The sequence below is a fragment of the Crotalus tigris genome, unplaced genomic scaffold (genome assembly GCF_016545835.1).
Source record: "Crotalus tigris isolate CLP2741 ecotype Arizona unplaced genomic scaffold, ASM1654583v1 scf7180000024167.7108832, whole genome shotgun sequence".
NCBI lineage: Eukaryota > Metazoa > Chordata > Lepidosauria > Squamata > Viperidae > Crotalus > Crotalus tigris.
Window position 1 is genome coordinate 973,311 of NW_024100417.1, and position 22,243 is coordinate 995,553.

The 22,243-nt window shown below is 38.4% G+C and overlaps 1 protein-coding gene across 1 annotated transcript in view; it reads left to right on the forward strand.

Annotated features, from left to right (window-relative positions):
* Nucleotides 1-17,299, forward strand: part of TBC1D22B (TBC1 domain family member 22B) — a 41,835-nt gene extending 24,536 nt beyond the window's left edge. The window contains exons 9-13 of the mRNA XM_039323306.1: nucleotides 11,153-11,259; nucleotides 12,317-12,392; nucleotides 13,331-13,458; nucleotides 14,569-14,664; nucleotides 15,272-17,299. Coding sequence (XP_039179240.1) covers nucleotides 11,153-11,259; nucleotides 12,317-12,392; nucleotides 13,331-13,458; nucleotides 14,569-14,664; nucleotides 15,272-15,400 — 536 coding nt within the window. The 3' untranslated portion in view covers nucleotides 15,401-17,299. The remainder of the gene's footprint in view (nucleotides 1-11,152; nucleotides 11,260-12,316; nucleotides 12,393-13,330; nucleotides 13,459-14,568; nucleotides 14,665-15,271) is intronic.
* Nucleotides 17,300-22,243: the final 4,944 nt, after the last annotated feature.

Consider the following 22,243-nt stretch of genomic DNA (forward strand, 5'->3'; position numbering starts at 1 on the left):
ATCTATGGTTATTCGGGTTTTCTCCCACGTAAAATTGGAAGTGTCTTGGCGACGTTTCGACGAAGTCTCATTCGTCATCTTCAGGCTGGTGCTTTCGGCTTCATGCTTCTAGGAGCAATGTGTGATTGTAGCTGTTTCCTCCTTTTAACTGCCAGTGGGGGTATGAACTGATTGGATGGGAGCTTGGCTGTGTTCTGATTGGATGGAGGTGTGTTCTGATTGGTTAAGAACTTGGCTGTGCTCTGATTGGCTGGGGGGTTGGCTGTGCCCTGATTGGCTGGGGGGTTGGCTGTGCTCTGATTGGCTGGGGGAGTGTTCTGTTTGGGTGGGGGCTTTGTTGTGCTCAGGTTAGTCTGAGTTGCAGGGGGGTTGAAAATGGTGAGCTGCATTGCTATTTTTTGGCTTCGCGTTCGTGGTCGTGTCTCATCTTCATGGAGGGTGTCAGTTTGCTTCATGTATGGATTGGAGGGGTTTAAATTGGCTAATGATGCAGCTGTGGTCTGGCTTCTGGTTTGTGGTTGTGCTTCATCATCGGTGTGGCTTTGGGTTTGCTTTTTGCGTGGATGTGTGGTGGTGACATCCTGTGTGGTTTTTGTGAGTGTGGGTCTGGTGTCATTTTTTGTGTTAGGGAGTTGTTTGTCAATAAGGGCGGGTTTCCAAATAGCTGGTAGGCGGGAGGTATCGTCTCGTTTGTTCATGCTGTGTGGGCGTTTTTCTATCTCGATGGCTTCTCTGATTATTCTGTTATTAAAATGTTCAGTTTTGGCGATAGTTCTGGTCTTTTTAAAGTCAATTTCATGTTCTGTGATTTTAAGGTGTTGGACCAGGGAAGAAGTTGGTTCCTCTTTTTTGACTGAGTTCTTATGTTCTTCAATGCGTGCGCTTATTCTTCTGTTGGTTTGTAGCCAACCCCCCAGCCAATCAGGGCACAGCCAACCCCCCAGCCAATCAGGGCACAGCCAAGCTCCTAACCAATCAGAACACACCTCCATCCAATCAGAACACAGCCAAGCTCTCATCCAATCAGTTCATACCCCCACTGGCAGTTAAAAGGAGGAAACAGCTACAATCACACATTGCTCCTAGAAGCACGAAGCCGAAAGCACCAGCCTGAAGATGACGAATGAGACTTCGTCGAAACGTCGCCAAGACACTTCCAATTTTACGTGGGAGAAAACCCGAATAACCAAAGACATACATACATACATACATACATACATGTATATATTTGTTTTCTGAGGTTTTCGCGGGTGTTTGTAGGTCTTTAGTTATTCGGGTTTTCTCCCACGTAAAATTGGAAGTGTCTTGGCGACATTTCGACGAAGTCTCATTCGTCATCTTCAGGCTGGTGCTTTCGGCTTCGTGCTTCTAGGAGAATGAGACTTTGTCGAAACGTCGCCAAGACACTTCCAATTTTACGCGGGAGAAAACCCGAATAACCAAAGACCTACATACAAACACCCGCGAAAACCTCAGATAGATGTATGTATGTATGTATGTATGTATGTATGTATGTATGTATGTATGTATGTATGTATCAGTAAAAAAGGAAGCGATCACCAGGAAATAAAACACCAAAGTTTTAATAAATAAAATCAAGCTTTTGATGGCTAACATCTGCCATCATCGTCAGGATACAAGCCAGCTAGTGAGGAATCCTGCTTATAAGCATAGCCACACCTAAACTCTACGCATGGACCTTGTAACAGGTCCAAGCCAACTAATCCTTACTTCACTTACAGCCTTCAGTGATTCTTTCTTTTAGCTCTGACTTACATCCAGAACTGACAATGATGGCAGGTGCTAGCCATTGAAAGCTAGGTGGATGTAAGTCAGAGCTAAAAGAAAGAATCACTGAAGGCTGTAAGTGAAGTAAGGATTAGTTGGCTTGGACCTGTTACAAGGTCCATGCATAGAGTTTAGGTGTGGCTATGCTTGTAAGCAGGTTTCCTCACTAGCTGGCTTGTATCCTGACGATGATGGCAGATGTTAGCCATCGAAAGCTTGATTTTATTTATTAAAACCTTGGTGTTTTATTTCCTGGTGATCGCTTCCTTTTTTACTGAAATGTATGTACCCAGGAATCGCTATTCTTCAATTTTTAATGTAATTTTTAATATATATGTATGTATATAATATTATAAAGGATTTGATAAGACAGAAAAAGAAACAGGAGGGAATTGGAAAGCAATCACATTCTAGCATTCATTCTTAAAACTGTATATTTAAAAATATATATTTTAAAAAGTGACATCTGTTCTGGATAATCTCTGCCTTTAAGTTCACACACACACATGGTCTCACAGTTTTGATCTAGCAGAAGAAGTCCAAACATGCTTCACTTGGAAACAATGATTTGCAAAGAGATCCCCACATATCAAACCATATTGTGATGATAACTGTAATTATAGTTACCATTGTGCCTAAATCATTGAGGAAGAAACACATTTGTATAGGAATGTACACAAAGCTAATATAAAGCTAATGACTGAGGAGTTTTTTTAAAATGTGATTCTGAGTTTGAATATGTTTTTTTCGATGGATCCTTTCACAGATCCTTTTGATTGTCTAAATGTAGCAAGTATCTTCTTTCAAGAATAATATTTTTTTTTTTGCTTTCTAAGTGGAAACACACATAATACCTTTTGTCAATACAAGTAGTCCTTTGTTCCTTTTCTTTTTAATTTTTTTTTAATTTTTTATTTTTTTAAACCAACAAAACAAAACATAACACACATACACACACAGTGTATACTCCTCCCTTTTTTTTTTAACAGCGATTTCGTATCTTTGTTCCTTTTCTTATGTATGTGATACATAGCAGCTAAGCCCAAAATTTCAGTGCATAACATCCTGTTTTGTCTGAACCAGGAAACTATGGATATTTATTTTGGATCAAGCCAAGATCTTAAATTTCCAATCATCATGTAACACTGCTTATTTTCAGGCAAATAACATGGTTTTCTTGCTTGGGCAAAATGAAAAACTTAGTGACTTCTCAACATTAATTGCACCTCAAGATAGAAAGATGGGTAACAAAAAGGCTTGTACATATCATAGTTGAACAAATCAAGTTAGAAATGTCCAAACTAAGCAACAGCTGTGTGTAAATTTATGGATAAAGTCATTGCCTTCATTTTGGAAATGGTAGAGGTATTTGAAAAATGCAGCAGTCTTTCATCTGATGAAACAGAGATTACTTTGGTTTGATTTATATGTGGTGCAGTTTGTGGCTGAGTTCACACATCAGTTCAATCAGTGATGTGACAGGTTATATGAATCCAACTATTATGAGTTATTAAGCTGCTTTTTAACATGTTGTGCAAACCAGTGTACTTGTTATTTATTCAATAAGTCATGATTAAACAAATAATAGTGTAGCATAATATAGGAAGACCTATATATATATAAATAGCAACAAGTTTTGGGATCAAGTGCTTTTTCCTCCCCTTTCATTTTTCTGTGATCTGGATATAAAAAATTATCGTTACAGAGTTTTCTGTTTTACATATTAAGTCAACCAAATCAACTGAGCATCTAACTGCCCTGGGTTTATACCATCAGGAGACTAGGGAACCTGACATCTGTTAAATGTAATGGATAATTTAGAGTGGCTTACTGAAGCTGAATCTATAGATGATGTTCCCTACTGAGTTACCAGATGAGAAGGATTATTGGGTTGGGGAAAAGATTTAACAAGGATGCCAATTCCCCTCTCTATAATCCCTTAATAATTGCTTAGTTAACCATCAGAATAGCCAAATTATTTGTGAGACAAGAAGATAGATTGCAATTCCCCACAGGTTATGCATACCTATTGCCAAGAAACTCTTTTTTTGGTGGTGGTGTTATGACAGTAACAAAGCATACAATTGCAATCACTTAAATAAGGATAGTGATGAAACTGAGGTGACTATTTGCGCTAGAAAGGAGTTAATTTGGAAACAATCATTTTCTGTCTATTTCTTCTGCAGCTAGGTTGGGAAACTTTGGTGGGAAGGAAAATGAGATTTAAAAATGGGTAAATTTTATTCAAACCTGAGAAAAAGCAGGAAAAGCTCTGTCTTAAACTGAGTAAACTGGAAGTCTTAATACTTTTAAAAATATTACAGTTCTTTTTAAAAAAATGTTATAAAGACTAGGTGCATTCAGGTTAAGTATTGTAACAAGGATGTTGTCAAGCCTGCATATGAAATAAGCATCCATTGCAAAGATGTTTTTTTTTCTTCAGAATATTAACCTTAGGCAACTATTCATATTTTAAGATTTGCTAAGAATTTAAGTGAAAACTAAGGATTCTGTTTTAAAAAAAATATGGGGAAAGGTGAAACAAAAATTAACACAGCATTCAAGGAAGGAAAGAAAGTGTAGATATCAGAATCAATATTAAAACAAGTTATCTGTGATCTACAAAGGGCATATAGATCTCGGACCATTAATTCTGATAAATAATTGAAAAATGATTGATTTTTGGTAGCAAGATACTTTGCAGAAACATCCAGCCCCAAAAACAGTCTCAAGATTTTGGACTAGCCTATTCTGAGGATGTCTCTGACTCAAGGCCCTTATGACTTTTGGACACTAAAGAAGTTAAAATGCAGCCTTCGCAATATTCCTGGCAATAAAATCAGTATCTTTCCCAATATGAATGTCAAGCATTTGTAACCCTAAGAAATTTTGAGACATATACACTGCATTAATTATTGGGAAACATTTATCAATCCAAGAATTGGTTCGCCTACTGCTTACATTTCAGAATACATTGCTAATGCGCAAACTGCCTACTCTGACATTCACAACTGGCCACTTTACATGTCAGAGTAGGCACTAAGAGAATCCACATTTATAAGTGAATCATGGCTCTTGGTCAATTCACTTCAATATAAGTGAATCATGGCTCTTGGTCAATCTATATATACATAGATTGCCCCAGTCCCTCCCTTGGCTGAAAAGAAGGGCTTTTTGGATCTTTTTAAAACTTGAAGGCCAGAACTAGAGGAGGGATCTCAAGGGGGAAATCTATGAGTGAAGCAAATTCAGCAGATTTGCCCTAAAAATCTGGGAGAATAGTAGAAGACCTTTTACTTTGAAAATTTGCTAGTAAAATAGAAATAGATTACCAGTCTAGTCAAGAATTTGGGTTAGTTTTTTTTCCTACTGTGTGCTGCTGTGTCCAATCAAGTTGTCTTCTATTTCTCTATTCAAGAGCAGGAAATGTATGTGTTCTCAAGCCTTTTTATTCTTACCTTAGCCCAGTGATGGCGAACCTTTTAGAGACCGAGTGCCCCAAAACTGCCCCACCCCCACTCCCCACCCCATACTGCCCCCTGCCCTACCCCAACTCCGTCCCCTGCCCCACCCACCCACAGGGCCACCCACCACCTCCACAGCCCGCTGCAGATCGCCCAGGCTTCCTTGCAGTGCCATGTTGGCCACGCCCTCTGCCCGTGCCCCAATGCATCATCTGCATGCAACGGGGTGCAAGGGTGGAGTCTTGTCCCTGCTGCCTGGCTGCCATGTGTTTGGCTGCGCTGCTCTGCATGGGCCGCGCCCAGGGGCAACTCTCCTCCGGGGGGGCTGCTGGTGAGAGGGCTGCAGGGAGAGGTGGGGCTGGGGCGGCGGCGTGTGTGCCCACAGAGAGGGCTCTGAGTGCCACCTCTGGCACGCGTGCCATAGGTTCGCCAACACTGCCTTAGCCTGTTGATGAAAAAAATAATGTTTTCCTTAGTCTATTGTTGTAATTTGTAAATAATATGAAAACATTTTACAGCATCTTTTACAAGAAATGTATTTGAATCAACTCTATTTTTGCAGACCAATGCTATCTTACATTTCATTTAAATGACTTTTTATTGTATCTGAACAACTCTGAAGTGTATCCTTTTATTCTTTAAAAAAATATTGTACAATGTAAATACTTAGTAATACTTAGTATTTGTCTTTTTATCCTTTTCAATAAATTTTGATTTTTATCTCTGATGAGATTGGTCTGTCTCCCAAGAAGAGGCAACAGGGCTGAAACATCTAATCATATTCTTCTAGACCAGTGTTTCTTAAAGTGTGGTCTTAGAACATCTGGGAATCTCTCAAGACCCTTTCAGGGATCCTTGAATTCAAAACTATTTGCCAATCCATGTTGAAAAAAAAAATTAAATTAAAATCCTATCAAACAATCATGAGAAGTTATAGTGTTAATGAATGCATCTATTTTAATTTTTAATAACTGCAAATATTGATAAATGAAACCCATATAAATAAAAGCCCTTTTGGATTCCTCCTTAATTTTTAAAAGTGGGAAGAAAAAAATTAAGAAGCTGCCTTAGACTATATAGCCAGGAGGCTGCAGTATTGATAATCTTATGCTTTTTGCTTTTTACCCTCTAAATCACTAAAAAAAGCTGCATAGGTTGTGAGATCCCTATTTATTTGTGACACTGGAATTACAGGCTAGATGTCAGATGGAGGACATCCTGGAAGATAGATGGAGGCCGCAGAAATTACTGTTGCAAAACAGTCAGGATATGAAGATGTCTCTTTGATCTGGAGAGAATTTTCGGCAGTCTGGATCCAGCATCCAGCTCCCTTTTCAGCCATAACGCCTCCCGCTAATCCAGAGTCTCAGTTTGCCATTCCTCCCCAGAAACCTCTCCTCAGATTTTTGTTTCTAAGGAAGCAAAAACTATAACCAAGTGGCAAAACAAATCTGATGATCCAAATCTGCTTGTAGAGTATCTGGAATCAAAGTACATAAAATCTTATATTCTGCTTCTTTTGAAAATCTTTAAAAATTGAAGTTTGCAAGAATATAAATATTATTCAGAGTTGCCTGTGCAATTTTATTCTATGATTGTATGCTCTTAAATTAGGCAGTTTGCGTTTTAGAATGAAATAATAACTCACAATGTAAACAATAATGCAGTATAAATCTCAAATACTCTCATGCCTAATAAGACGGCATTAAGAATGTTCTTATTGATTCACTCATATCCTGACTAATCCTGCAGGCTTGGTTGGTACCAGGGTAAACAGGTTTCTGACTGTAATCAATCTCATTCCTAATAGAATTAGATATGTACAAAATAATCCTATTTAAAAAAAAATAGAGAAAATCTCAGAATCACATCCATCCTCCCCATCCCCATTATGCCACTGTTACCCTTCAGAGAAATATCTGATAACAACATGTTAGCTTCTATTACTTTTAAGAGTTAAGGAATTTCAAAAGTTAGGTATTGTGATATTTTCTCCTCCACTAAGATCTATATATACTCTAAGGTTATAATATTTAGTTTGTAAATTACAATTTTCAAAACAAGATTTTATGCCATAGAACTGAAAGCAAAGAGCAAACATTTTAAATTGTTCTAGTCCTCTGACGATCAATTAAAAACAGCATTAAATGTGTTTAATGTTGTAATTTGAATGTTTCCCCAAAAGACAGCTTTATTGAAATGGTACTATTAAAAGAAAGCTGGTTGATCAGATCGATGGGCAGATATCGTTTTAGCTTTGGTCACTTGACTCAAACATAGGCCCACTGCCCTTGCTTTTTGAGTGTGTGAAAATCCCTCTGATTCTATGAGAATCTTCCTTTCCTTTTAGAAACTGAATTAACTAGCATTGGAAGAACTGGGTAGAAACTGTGGTTTCTCCCTTAAAGAGGTTGTTTCATTTGATTCTACTGATGCCTCAGGCTGGTCTCACTGAATGATGTTCTCCTTACAAGTTTGGTGAAAGGGAGAACAGTTCATAATTGCTGCAGATGCAAATTACTTAGATGTCATTTTCAGACCTCTGACAGATTAAAAAATCTGTTTAAAAGCTGTTAAGCTTTTGTGAGCCTGTGAAGTTTTTTCATAAATTAGCAATAAGCATTGATGGCAATATATGCTTCAAAGATTCAGAAAATTGCCAGAAGCATCTCTTATCTCTGCTTGTCTCGCTGTGTCCCTACAGCCTTTTCCATTACACTAATGCTACTTATGCACTGTTCACTAGTGGGCTGCCACAGAGTTGGTGCCTTCTTGTTGTTCAGTAATATGTTTTCTTCTAAACTTGATGGTTAGTCTTGAGAGACAGTAAAAATAGAGATTGTTATTTTTCAGCCAGTTGAATGTTAGGTTCAATTAAATGGAATGAAGGGCATATCAAATGAAGTCCAGTTTCATTCACCATTCCAATTAAGTTATTGGAATTCATTTAAAAAGTATTTTGGTGATAAATACACTTTAACAAAATCAAGTAATTCAATCAGTCAGATTTAACTTAGGGGGACACGTATGTAGCATTATCTACATATTAGCTCCAGAAATTCTAGAGACATGGTGGCACAGTGGTTAGAATGCACTATTGCAGGCTAACTCTGCCACAGTTTGGAGTTTGATCCTGATGGGCTCAAGGTTGACTCAGCCTTCCATTCTTCCGAGGTCGGTAAAATGAGGACCCAGATTGTTGGGGCGATATGCTGACATTGTATCCCACCCAAAGAGTGCTGTAAAGGACTGTGAAGCAATATATAAGCCTAAATGTTTTGTTATTGCTATTGTAAAAGATATTACATGCAATTATGCAGCTAAGTTATGACATAGCAAGCTTGGAACTTCAGAATGTAAGAAAATGAATCATTCGGTGAAAGAGCACTTCAGGATATGCATCCTGCAATACCAAGCATGTGCCTGAAGGTGCTTCTTGACTATTTAAATATAATTTTAATTTTATATCTGTGTGGGTTATTAAGATTGGTTTTGGAGTTAACATCTTTGGCTTAGGGTGGAAGTCCCCAGGAAACAAGCAGAATGGAGTTCCACATTTATGAGACTAGGGTAGAAGTGAATGCTGATCCTTGAGTTGATTTATTTTGTCCAATATGCCAGCTGCCTAGATAACAAATCCAAAAGTACTAGCTACTGAGCTTACCTTAAGAACTCCACGTTTACATTTCACAAGCCAGGTTATCATGAAAAAAAAATGTTTCGGATAAAAAAGAAAGGTTTGTCTACTAAGGCTATTCTCAAACACTATAAAGATGACCTGCATACCAGAGAGGGCAATATTGAGCCAATATGAATGTTTGTCACGGCCTTTTTTCTCTTACAAGGCTGAGTGTAGCTGGTTGTGAGACTGGTTTGGAATAAGAAACAGCTCAGAAAGCGGAAAAAAACCCCACACAAATAATTGCTGACCCCTCTGATCCAAAATCTTGCTGATTTCAAGATCCTGCATAATTATTTCTAAGTGAAAAAATGCTGGGAGAGTCTATCGCTGATCCTTCATATCATGTATTGTTTACCTCTTGTTCCTGAAATCTATAGTTTCTATGGCCTTTACTCAAAGCTGGTGTCATGTCTAACCCTGTATTAGTCACTGAAATTAATTTTAAAAAGAAAAAAAAATACTTTCCAGATTAAATTGCAGCAATTCTAAGATTAGAAACTAACCAACAATATTGAAAAAAAATATATTTGAATCTCACTTTATGAAAGAACCAATGACAGTCCTGCTGCCAAGTTTTTAGTTTCGAGATGGATGGTAAAGATCTTTCTGGTTAATAGGATTTGAGGAACAGCCATCTCCAAAGGAAGGAACTAGAGTTCAAAACAACTTTGGCTAGTCCTATCCTGGTGTCACTTGTTGAAGGCGCCTGCCTCTTAAAAACAAGTATTCTTCTTAACTCAGAGCTGTCAATCTCTTGTACTGGATAGAGAGTTCTTACTGTTATGGGAGGTTTGAATGACTTCTCCATTGCTTTATAGCTCTTTTTCAGTGCTGTCAACCAAAGTGTCTCTTAGTAAAACACTCAGATATATGTGATCAAGGTATCTGCTATTAAGAGAAGCAAAGAATAGTGAGATCTATATATTTTTATGCCTTGAATGGATTTGTGAATAGCAGTTTGGCATAAGAGAAATTAAGGCATGCTTCTTAAACGTGCCAATCCTGTCTTGCCATTTCCCCTCATCAGTAGTGACAATTGCCTAAGCTTAATATTATCTGAAGATAATATATTTGAAAAAGAGTGAATGTGGACTCATTTGTATATTGCATGCATAGACATTGTATTTACTCATCATACTACTTCTTGTCAAGATAAGCAAAGGACAGGTATGAAAGTCTGAACCAAATAAATTAAAAGACACAAGATAAAAGAAAAAGAAACACAGAAATAGTTTATACCAGCACTATTCATTATTCTTCCCCATGCCTCTCTGTCCTTGCTTCTCTCATGTTAATACACTGACACATACGTGACCTTTTATTTTTTAAACTTCTCTTGAAGAATCTCTTCAGTTCCATCCCACCACAACCTTTTCCACCTCTCCCTTCAACAATGTCTGTCTCTCTTAATAAATGTCCTCCTGCAGGGAATTTGTTTGTATTCAGACCTCATTATCAGGTGACATAGGTCTAGAAGATCATACAAGAAAATCAGGAATTCTTTTAGCAAATAATTTTCCAAAAACTGGTATAATTTCATACCTATAACTTACTCTATATTCAGGACAATTTTTTTTTTCAGGAATGGTACCTTATCAACTATATCATATTTGCCTTAGTGTAATTTTAAACATTGGTAATTTTCTCTGCTCAATACATACATATATATATATATATATATATATATATATATATATATATATATATATATATATATAAGTACAAATACACAAACATACAATTTTACTAAAAACAGTCTTATCTTTTTTTTTTAATTTTGCATGTCTTTTGTATGTGCATATACATATACGTTTTTTGCAGAACCTTTTTGGCTGCTGGTAGTCATGGGATTTAAGTCATTCTGAACAATAGCAATTCAGAGTAGTCATAGTCTTCTCCAGCTCCTGAGATTTGAAATTCTCCTGCCATCATAATGGTCATAAATGTAGTTATAAATAAACAAAATCCAGTGTGTGACTAGCCATTGAGTGATCTAACTATCCATGTGTTCTCCCTTCACATTTGTATGGACTTTCACATGGTAGAAGCTACAACTCTGCCGACAAAAGGAAACAGAACTCCGCCAACAAAAAGAAGACCTGATAGGATTTATATATGCACTTCTATTTTTAGAAAGACACAGAATAAATAGTTGAGGTAGACAAGAGGTGTATATCCCTAAGCGTTATTCTACAATGGTACACTTTCTTTTTTTTAGAAGAAGATGTGGAGAACTTTGATGTAACAAACTTATCTCAAGATGTGCTGCAAAGCATCGAAGCTGACAGCTTTTGGTGTATGAGCAAACTGCTGGATGGGATCCAGGTAGGACATTTATCTGTACTGACTCTCAGGACTCCAGGGAATCTCTTCCTTGGGTAATCCAACCTCTGCTATTTCCAGCCACTTCTGCTGCTTCATGGTCACCCAAGGATAATATGGAGCCTAGACATTCATAATTTTACCTGCTTTGGCTCTATACTGAAGGCAATGTACAAAAGCAAGTGCACTCCATGCTTAAAAAAAGAATTTGAAAAGATATATTCAGTTATTTAAATATTATGTCTCCCAAATATTCAATTTGAATCATGGCAGTTCATTACTATTCAATCATTTGTTTTATAATTCATTCTATATTTGCATAATTTATTCTGGGTTTCTTAGTTCTAGAGAAAGAGAAGGAATCATATGGATACTGAAACAGCACTCTCTAGTCCCTGAAAATCTTAATAATGCTTTCCTCTGCTTAAATTCCTGGGTTATTATAAATGTACAGTTGGGTATGTCTTCACAGCTCTAAGGGCTAGAAACATAATGTAAAACTAATATGAAATTCTCAGGAAACTTAATTGAGTTCCTAGTTTAACATTATGCAGGTTTTGACCATTCTGTGCAAAAGTTATATTCAATTTAAGTTTATATTATTTTAATATAAATTTTGTTATTATTTTAAGGTGTGTCACCCCAAAACCAGAATTTTTGAAAGTCTTGTAGGGGATCTTTTTTGTAATATATCCTTAATTTTGAAAATATTATATATATAATTTCTGTGATTCATGGAGAACCAGGGTTTCCAGAATGTCTTATAACCTCATGAGGTCAGCAGTTTCTCCTATTTGGTCATGATGTGTTGAATAAATAAACGGAGAACATGAGATTGCTACAGACAGTTAAAAAGGGCAAGAAATGGTTAATACCCAATTCTCGCCACCATTTCCTATTGCATATGAGCATTCTATAAGGAGCGTATCCATCAGATATGTCCCAAACATCATAAATTTATGGTAAGGTCTATTGTATCTATACAGTTTCATATTTTATTTCTGACATTTTGGAAAAGCATTTTCAATCCTCTTAAACACACAATACATTTTTGCTTCAGGACAACTACACATTTGCACAACCAGGGATTCAAAAAAAAGTCAAAGCACTGGAGGAACTTGTCAGTCGTATTGATGGTAGGTGAATTTTGAGTTTGACACCTGCAACTGAAATTGTAACACTCATGGATTCTCACTTGAGAGAAAAACATAGGGTGTAGAACACAAACAATTGACATGAGACCAAAGTCATAGGCTCTTTTTCTCAATTGTCATAGGTGACAATCAGACTGGGATATTGATGTCCTTAAGGCATGTTAGAAATAGAATACTCTTGGGAAGAAAGGGTGAATGGGAAGTCGTAGGCTGATATGCATGTAAGAGAAAAAATTAGCAGAAAAAGGACTAAAATTTATAAAATGTAAGTAAAAGGCATTTTGTATGGGCAGCCCCCCAAAATGACCACATTGATGATAGGTTTAAATAATTGCCATTTCCACAGCTCTGTTTATTAAGATTTTAAGATCTCAAGCATTTGAACTTTCCAAAATTCTAATGGGAAGCTATTCCATAGGATGGGTGCCAGTGACAAAAAAACAGAAGTTTCTCATATTCAGATATAGTACAGTAGAATATATGTAACTCAGGGTTGATCTGTGGAGTCCTTGGTTCTCTCTGAGCTTGGCTGATTGTAGACATTTTATTACCCAACTAGGTAACATCATCAGTGCAAGTGAGTGGGTATTTACCTACAGTAGCTTGCCCTTTCAATGTTAATGGGAATATGGTTTTCTCCTTGTTGGTTTCTTGATAGAAACAGGACAGAAAAACAGAAGTTTTTCACATTCTCCAAATCTCAGAGGCAGGCTAAGCATTTTATCTGAGATGCAGGAACCAGATAGATGGGAGTAGGCAGCCCTGTTGGACATGATAGGTCAAAGCCAGCATGTTGAATTGTACTCAGAAGTAGAATAGAGACAGCACGGAAAGATACTGTTTCATGGAGATGTGATTTCTGCTAATGACAGCAAATATATCAAATATTTGCCATTTGCAAATAAAATGTCCTGTTTCAGAGCAGGTACACAGTCACTTTAGGAAGTATGAAGTGGAATACTTGCAGTTTGCCTTTCGCTGGATGAACAATCTTCTGATGAGGGAGCTTCCTCTTCGCTGCACCATTCGCCTTTGGGACACTTATCAGGTATGAGTACCTAGACTTCTTTGTTGGAAGCCTGTCTTGATAAAAATGGTGCTATATGACTTTACTCAGACACCTTTTCCCAGCAATAATCTTACATGGAAGTAGACAGTAGTATACTCAGATTACTTACTTACTTACTTACTTACTTACTTACTTACTTAGTCACCCCTCTCACGTTTGTGACTCTGGACAGCTCAAATGATTAAATTAGCAAGAGCAAAAAACTGTCAAAACAATTCCAACAAAATGATTGTTTAATCAAAAATGATTAAAACAATTAAAGTACTATAAAGAAACAAACAAAAAAAAACCCACAAGAGAGTGTATTCAGAGTCTTAAACACAGTGCAGCCATTTTGTGAGCTCCGTATTTCTGAATGGCAAAATCAACCTTTCAGGGCCTTCTGGAAGGCCAGTCTTCCCCTAGGACTCTAGAGGGCAGGTCTTTACAGGTAGTCCTTGACTTATGACCACAATTAGCTTAAAATTTATGTTGCTAAGTGAGACAGTTGTTAGGTGAATTTTGCCATATTTTACGACCTCTCTTGCCATAGTTGTTAAGTCAGGGGTCTGCAAAAGTGGCCCTTTTATGACTTGTGGACTTTTATGACTTGTGGACATGCCTGGCTGAGGAATTCTGGGAGTTGAAGTCCACAAGTCATAAAAGGGCCAAGTTTGAAGACCCCTGTGTTAAGTGAATTACTGCAGCTGTTAATTTAGTAACACAGTTGTTAAGTGAATCTGGTTTCCCCAATGACTTTGCTTGTTAGAAGGTTCAAAAGGGGATCACATGACTTTGGGACATAAATATGAGTCAGTTGCCAAGCATCTGAATTTTGATCACATGACCAGGGGGATGCTGCAACGGTTGTAAGTGTGAAAAATGGTCTTAAGTCACTTTTTTCAGTGATGTTGTAACTTCAAACAATCACTAAATGAACTGTTGTAAGTCAAGGACTACCTGTGTAGTATCATCACAAAATAGAGCTCTGCCGCTATCCTTGCACATAATTTATATGCATATCCACAACTCTAAAAATGTAGAAAAGCAGTGAGAAATAAAGCATGCTGATAACAGTGGTTCTAACCCCAAGTAATGTGTTTTTTTCAGTCTGAGCCTGAGGGATTCTCTCATTTCCATTTATACGTCTGTGCTGCATTCTTGATTAAGTGGCGGAAAGAGATTTTGGATGAAGAGGACTTCCAGGTAAATCATCAGCAGGCAACCACATTTATAAAAGGATGCTGTGTAATTATCCTGCTTGAGAATGTATTTATTTCAGGGAAGAGAAGAGAATGCTTACGTACGTACAGCAGTTTTTTCTGGTCTGTGATTACGGGCATGAAATCACTTTATCCAGAGATGCAGACGTTTTCTCTGAGGGCTTTAGTAACATAATTTCCACAGCTGTAATATCAGATTCTGCTACATTGTCTATAAGTAAAGCAGGAGGCAAAGATTTCCTGTTTTAGGCTTTGACCCCAACCCTGAGATGGTGTCCCCCCCCCAACTGGTTATCAGGATCAGTGCTGCCTGAATCAGATCCCCAGTGACTATAGTTCATATTGAATTGAATGGACTGCAAGAATATAGGTTTTGAGATTATTTTGGTCCAGGTTGTCTGCGTGGTTTTGTTTTTTATCTGTTTTTATGGATGTTTTGATTTGCCATGTCTCCCTGAGTTGGGGCTCAATAATAAATTTGAATAAATAAAATAATGAAACAGAAAGGTAATGCCACGAGAACATAAAAGTGTTTTTGCCCATTTAAAGTCAAGGTCACATCTCTGAGCTGTCTCTTTTCCTCATTTCAGGGCCTTCTAATGTTACTACAGAATCTACCCACCATACACTGGGGCAATGAAGAGATTGGACTCCTCCTTGCCGAAGCCTACAGACTAAAGTACATGTTTGCAGATGCTCCCAATCACTATCGTCGATAGGCAGTAGGGTTCTGCCTTTGCTTCTCATTGTGCTGGCACAGTTTCATTCACTGTGGCATTCGATCACCTAAGCCCTCGGACACACTGACCAGGAGCCCAATCTTTGCTGTAAAAAAGCTCCCATCAGACTTCTGTCTTCACTTTTGTGTGTGCCTGCCTGCCACTCCATGTGTGGACATGCCACTCCAGAAATCATTAGTGTCCTGCTGTGATGATGGTCTGAGCTTGGATGGAAGTGAAATGAATAAACAGAACTTCTGAATGCCTTCCAAGTTTCAGCCTAGATAATCTAAGTCTTTGCAGCCTCTTGTTAACCTGCTAAGCACAGACAAACTCATGCACTTCCTGTTTGGCCTGTTTCTTTTTTTCTTGTTTCCCCGTTCTTCTTCGGCAGTTGTTTAGACTCCCCAATGAAGATGCCTTACAAAGAATCCTGCCCAAGAGAAGGCAGTGCTGTTGAACACAAGACACTCTCAGGCCTTAGCTTCACTCTGCATGTCTGAAGAAGTGAAGCATTTCAGGCATTAACAAAAGACATATATACTTCATGTGCATGCTGCCACATTCCTTTTGTGCAGCATCTCTGTGTGGGATGATGCACATACATTGAAAAGGCTGTCTAGTTCATGCACAATTCAGAAAATACAAGTGAATAAAAACAACTCCACCTGTAATTGTTGGATTGCCTAACCTGGTATGTGCACTGAACGTAGGTGAGGGGGGAAGCTGTGCTTTTTTTCCCCTTCTTTTTTAGAAAAAAAAAATCCTTTCTGTGACAATGACACTCCTGTAAGGCATTATATGTAAATTGTGTTCTTGTGTATATGGGTAAAGGTTGTACAATATAAGTCGTCTGTTTGTAGCAGATATGATTTTATATTTATAGTCTGCCTCTCTGGCGTGCAAACGCTGCCTAGGTTACAAATAACGATGGGCCTCCTGCTTCCTCTGTCCATCAGGTTTTGAAGCTGTCATCACATCTGCACTAGCACATTTATTCTTCCCCAGAATGCACATTTCATTTTTATTAGAAAAAAAAATTGACTCCAAAGCAGAATGACATTGCATGACCTCCAGTGCCAAGGAATTTGAGGGTCTGAAGATGTTTAAAAACTTGCTGCTGAACCATGAATTTCATGGATTTTTTACTTTATTTATTTTATTTTTTTGTTGTTGTTGCGGGATGCCTACACTTCCCAAACCGCACTTGAGCTTGCCCTTGTGGAAAGCAGATCTCCTCCAGCTGTGGCAAAGCACATTGCTATGGCCCTGTCTTCTGCAAGGTTTGTGTCCTATCCTGTGTCTTCTGGATGTTTATGCTCAGCTACGCCCACCCCTTTCTCCAGGCAGAGACTTCTTCTTTCAAGGCTCCAACCTCTTCTGGGGAGACAGCAGCTTTAATACCAAGCCCACTTCTTCTCCTCTCCACTATTATTGCAGTGTGATTTCCAGTGAAAAAAAGGAATATATATTTTAATTGACTGGTTTATGCAGGCAGTAGTGCAATCTCATTAGTGCCAACCCTTGGCCTCTCAGATCACATTTGTTTCCATAGGCCAAATTCTTCAGATTTTGGCGGGCTGACTTCTGCTTGTCTCATCAGACTTCCAACTGCATCCATCTCATTTTGTTTTCTTTCTTGGAGTTGAAAAAGGAACAGCAGTCTCCTGGGATTCTTTTTTCAGTGAGGGTGTTGGGGGATATTTGAGGCAGAAGAAACACAAGACCCTTGCCATAATTCAGACACCAATGTTTCTCAAGTTGCTTTCCTAACCAGGAATTGTTTTTTTCAGGTATTGACTGGATTTTCCTTTGTAAGTGTGTATGTGTGAATTTGTTGTTTCCATTCTGACAACAACCTGGTGGTCATTAGTTTAATATGACTGATTAAAAAAAAAATCCAGCTTGTGTTGCCAGTCTTTTCTTCTTAGGATTTCATGAAGTTATTAATGAAACTACCAGAATGTGGAGATTCTTCCTCTCTTTATCCATTCCTGGTGGCTTATTTTCGATGAATTTTTTCTTTGAGAATCTTCACTCTAAGCTTTCTCTTGTTTGTGATGAAAATTCCTCAGTATACACTGCAGAATATTGCACATTAGATGCACAACACAGAGACTGCATAAGAAGCTACAAAGACCTTTAGAGCAGTGGTTCTCAACCTGTGGGTCGGGACCCCATTTGGGGTCGAACGACCATTTCACGGGGGTCGCCAAACAACACAGTCCGCCATTTTTTTCCCCTTTTCCTTAGCTGTGCTACTCCCTTTTATTCTATTGGCTTTTGAAAGCCAATAGAATAGACTCTCTTGAATAGAGTCTAATTCTATTGGCTTTCAAAAGCCAACAGGAATTGTCCAGGCTGTCTCTGCCCTGCTGAGCCCACCAAAAGTCCCATTCTGCAAACGCTGCACCAGTTGAGTAATCCTCGACTTATGACCGGTTGAGTAGTCCTCGACTTACGACCGGTTGGGGGTCGCAGCATTAAAAAGTTTGAGAACCACTGCTTTAGAGCATCCAACCAGGCAGAAGCCAAAATATTTGTCCTTCTCAGTATTCCTTGAATCTGCAACATTTAAAGTTCACATTGGGCCAATTTCTATCAGGAGACGTTTCTTCAATCCTTTCCCTAATTGTTTTGCTAGTTTCATATAAATGTTCCTTGTCTGGTGACTAGATAAAGAGGCAGGAGTGAAAATGCAAAGTGCCTTGTCTTTTCAGTACTTTGCCAGAATTACTTGCACAGTGACCCCATTTTTAGGAATCCGAGAAAATCTGTTTTCTCTGCCTGCCGATTTCATAATTTAGCAAAGATCGGGAATGAGTAGATCCCATTAATAGTTTATGAGGGTAGTTAATCGTGCATTCTATAGTTCAACAATACCAAGCATATGGTCTACGTTAGGCCATTAAGATCACTGATCAGTACTAACTTTTTTGTGCTTAAGAAGATCTGCATCCATGCAAGCAGGTGAGTCTGATGAATGTCTTGTGAATCAACAGGTAGCTTCCCCACAGAATCATCTTTTTTACCTTTGGCTTTAAATTGGTGAATGTCTGACCTCTGTGAAGATCTTAAACTGTAAGCAAGGAAATATCTCTTGCCTGAAGTTTAGCCTCCTCCTTTTTCCTCCAATGGGATTACTAAGTGGAAGAAAACTTTAGGTTTCGAAGATGGAGGCTTCTGTCAGTCTACACTCTACACAGTCTTATCAAAAATCTTGCCTGACTGAGCTTGTGTAATATGTAAACAGCATAAACGGCTTGAGAAAGTTACGCTAAATATTTTCACTGAAAGCAGTTCTACATTACTGGTACACTGCTACAGCATCTTTCAATAGATCTCAAAAGAACCTTAGACTGAAGGATAATTCCTTTCTCAGGTTGTCCATTAACAGAGACTACGTTTGCAATCGTTCATTAGATTGTGGATTTTGTTGCTCAGGCTTGCTGGTCTGAGCTACAAATGGTCAAAGATGATAAGAAGAGTCTGCATTCTACATTGTTTTGACTCCACATAACAAATATAGGAATTACTATGTTTTAAGTCTTATTGTATTCCCCCCCCTTTTCCCACTGCCCATTAGCCAGAATAGCTTTTATATACTGTATATATAGACATACAATAGATATAATTAAAAATATAAATATATTTTTAATCTAGAGAAAAGGGCTCATAACTATGATGGGGTATCATTCTATATTTCATGCAGTCAGGACTGGGCACAGTGGGTCACTCAAACTTTCTCTCCCCCAGCCTAAGTTAATTACTATTAAAATAAAAAGTTCATTGGAGTGGAACAAACGTAATTACTTTTTGGGGAGCCTAATTATCTGCATTTATTGCCAGTGCTTTGTTGTAATTGATTGCTAATGGTCTGTTTCACTCTGGAATTATCTAATTAATACCTCTACCAGGGGGGAAAAAAAGCCAGATTCTATTTGAACATGCAAGTGTCCTGTGGTATTGATTGCAGTTGTCTACATCTGGGTGCCTCAACTGTATTCTCTTGTTTTACTTGAGTGCCTTCTTGGAGTAATCTATATTCTTAGTCTTGGTTGCCTTGCCATATTAATGTCAGTAGACCAGCTGGATGCCCTCCAGGTACCATATTCTATAAGCCACCTACTTAGAAAAGCTGTATTATGCTCTGTTTCTGCAATGCATCTTTCTTGTTGCTGAAAGCAAATCCATAGCTATGCTGCTTCAGGCTTTATGTCTTGTTCACAAATATACGTATCTAACCTGATTTCATACTTCACTACTCAATGTGTTGCTTAAATATATGAACTGATGTCCTTGCTTTTGAACAAGGATACTAATGTTTAGCTTCTGGAGCCTAATTCATGATGGATCATTTATTTTTGCAGGTCGTCAGATAACTCTGTGATCATCAGATGTTAATGATTCACATGGTTACAAGGTACAGCAGCTATTAATACATTTGTTACTTTTGATTGGTCTTAAACCAATTAATTTATAGCATATGTTGGTGCTTTTTGTGGACTTTTCTTTTGCTATAGATAAATGTGCTCTTTTGGAAAATAATTAATAGAATGCCACACACAAAGAATCTACCTAGAAACACCTTTTTAAAAATACCCTCTTAATTTTGAAAGTCTGGTTTTCAGGTTATGAACAATGGTTAGAAGTAATAAAGATGTATAGAATATTCCCTGAGAAAGGAAATCATGCCAATCACATCCATGCTATCTGTAATAAAATTAGAGAAAAGCTGTTTACATATATGCCTACATCCTCACGACACTATTTTCTTTCCGGGTAAGCAATATTATATAATCCAGACAAGGCATACGAAATAATATGTACCGTAAATTAAATTCAAAGTATGCTATAAGAGAAAAGAAAGGGAATCAGAAAAATTGAATATAAAATTTGAAAGTACCTTGGGAATTATCTAATCAAACTGCCATGTAGCAAAATGGGCAGCACTCACTTTTACCTACAGCCATTTTCACTTATTTCAGCAAAAATTCATTAGTCAGATGACCACATATATCCTCGGATTTCTTCATTTTCCCTTTGCAATGAACTTTCTACCAGGGAGATAACAAATTTATCTGCTTGCTTTAACTTTTCACCATTTATGTGTACTTTTGAACTGTTCAGTTTTCTTGGCAAACCTAATCACTTTAGTCTTTAGTGTATTAATTTTGAGATCCATACTCCTTATTGTATCAGTTAGACTACTTAAAATAGACTAGCTAATGCAGTTAGGAATAGGGCAGGTCCAGTCCTCAGTCCTTGCTTTCTGGAATATCTGAGGGCTTGATTTTTTTCCCCACCCCAACAAATACATGAGGCCAGTGAGTGAAGTTATCTGCCATCCTAGGGCTAAGGTATCATCACTACACTGAATTTACAGGTTCAGTGGCACTGACTTATTAGCCTCATCTGAGCTACAGGTCACACAAGGATAGTAGGCTGTGGGTCTATAAAACAGTCTTCAAATTCTTTGTTTTCTTTAAGTAAATCAACTGAATCAAGCCAGTTTATGAGATATATTTCCAGATTTCAACCCCTTCCTCTACTTTTAGCAATAGCAATAGCAGTAGTGCTTAGACCAGGGGTAGGCAACCTTGGCTCTTTTATGTCTTGTGGACTTCAACTCCGAATTCTGGGAGTTGAAGTCCATGAGTCATAAAAGAGCCAAGGTTGCCTATCCCTAGATTAGACTGATATACCGCTTCATAGTACTTTACAGACCTCTTGTGATGACCCAGGGCCCCGAATGGAGGCAAAGCAATCAGCTGGCAAGAGCAATAGTCTTTTTAATCACTGCCAATGTTCACTCAAAAGCCCCCTCATATGCTGGCATGAGTTCAAACAAAACAGCCAGGGAAGTTTACACTGTTCTTAAGGCAAGACAGATAACAAGAAAACGTAGAGTCCTTTTAACTCTCAGCTTTCCTGTGAACTGCAAACTGCAGACTGCAAGGAGAAATCAAGAAGGTAGTCTGTGGTCATGCAGCAGGAAACAAACTGGTCCGGAATACAAAGTGTCCAGGTTACAAGAGCACACTATCTCAAGATTTCACGTTTGTTCCCAGCAAATGCCCCACCCCACAGCATCTCCTTAAATCCTACTTCCCAGGTGTGCCTTGTGGAGTGGGGCGGGACACTCTCCTCCCGAGCAAGTGAGCCTGCCTCCGTTGTTCCCTCCTCCTCTCTGCTCTCCTTGCTCTAGGATCAGGTGGGGAGGAGCCTTGCTCCTCGCCTGAACTCTGCCTTCCCTGTTCCAAACCTGAAGGGCCCTGGCCTGCCTCAGCCTGCTCCTCCCTACAGTCCTCAGAAGCCACAGACACCCCCTCCTGGGCCTCAACATGGAACTCCATGTCTTTCTCGGAGTCAGACTCAGACAGAGGCATGACACCTCTCTAAGCAGTTTACAGAGTCAGCATATTGCCCCCAACAATCTGGGTCCTCATTTTACTGACCTCAGAAAGATGGAAGGCTGAGTCAACTTGAGCCAGTCAGAATCAAACTCCTGGCAGCGAGGAGTGATTTAGCCTACAATACTGCATTCTAACCACTGTGCCACCACCACATTCACCACAATGACAGCTAGATATTTTGCCCATACGGCCATTTCTGAGCCCTCTTCCCAGTTCCTCTACTTCTCTACCCCTGCTGGAATAACAAGCGACAATGCTTTTCCTTTTGTAGGCATGTTCTTTGAGGATTGATAGAAAAAACAGTTTTACAGTTTTTCCATATACTTGGCTAGAAGGGGAAACTTGACATAATTTATGTCAATTTCATCCATTAAAAAACGCAAACAGCTGTCACAGAAGGGGGGTTGCTCCCAGAGCACTCACCAGT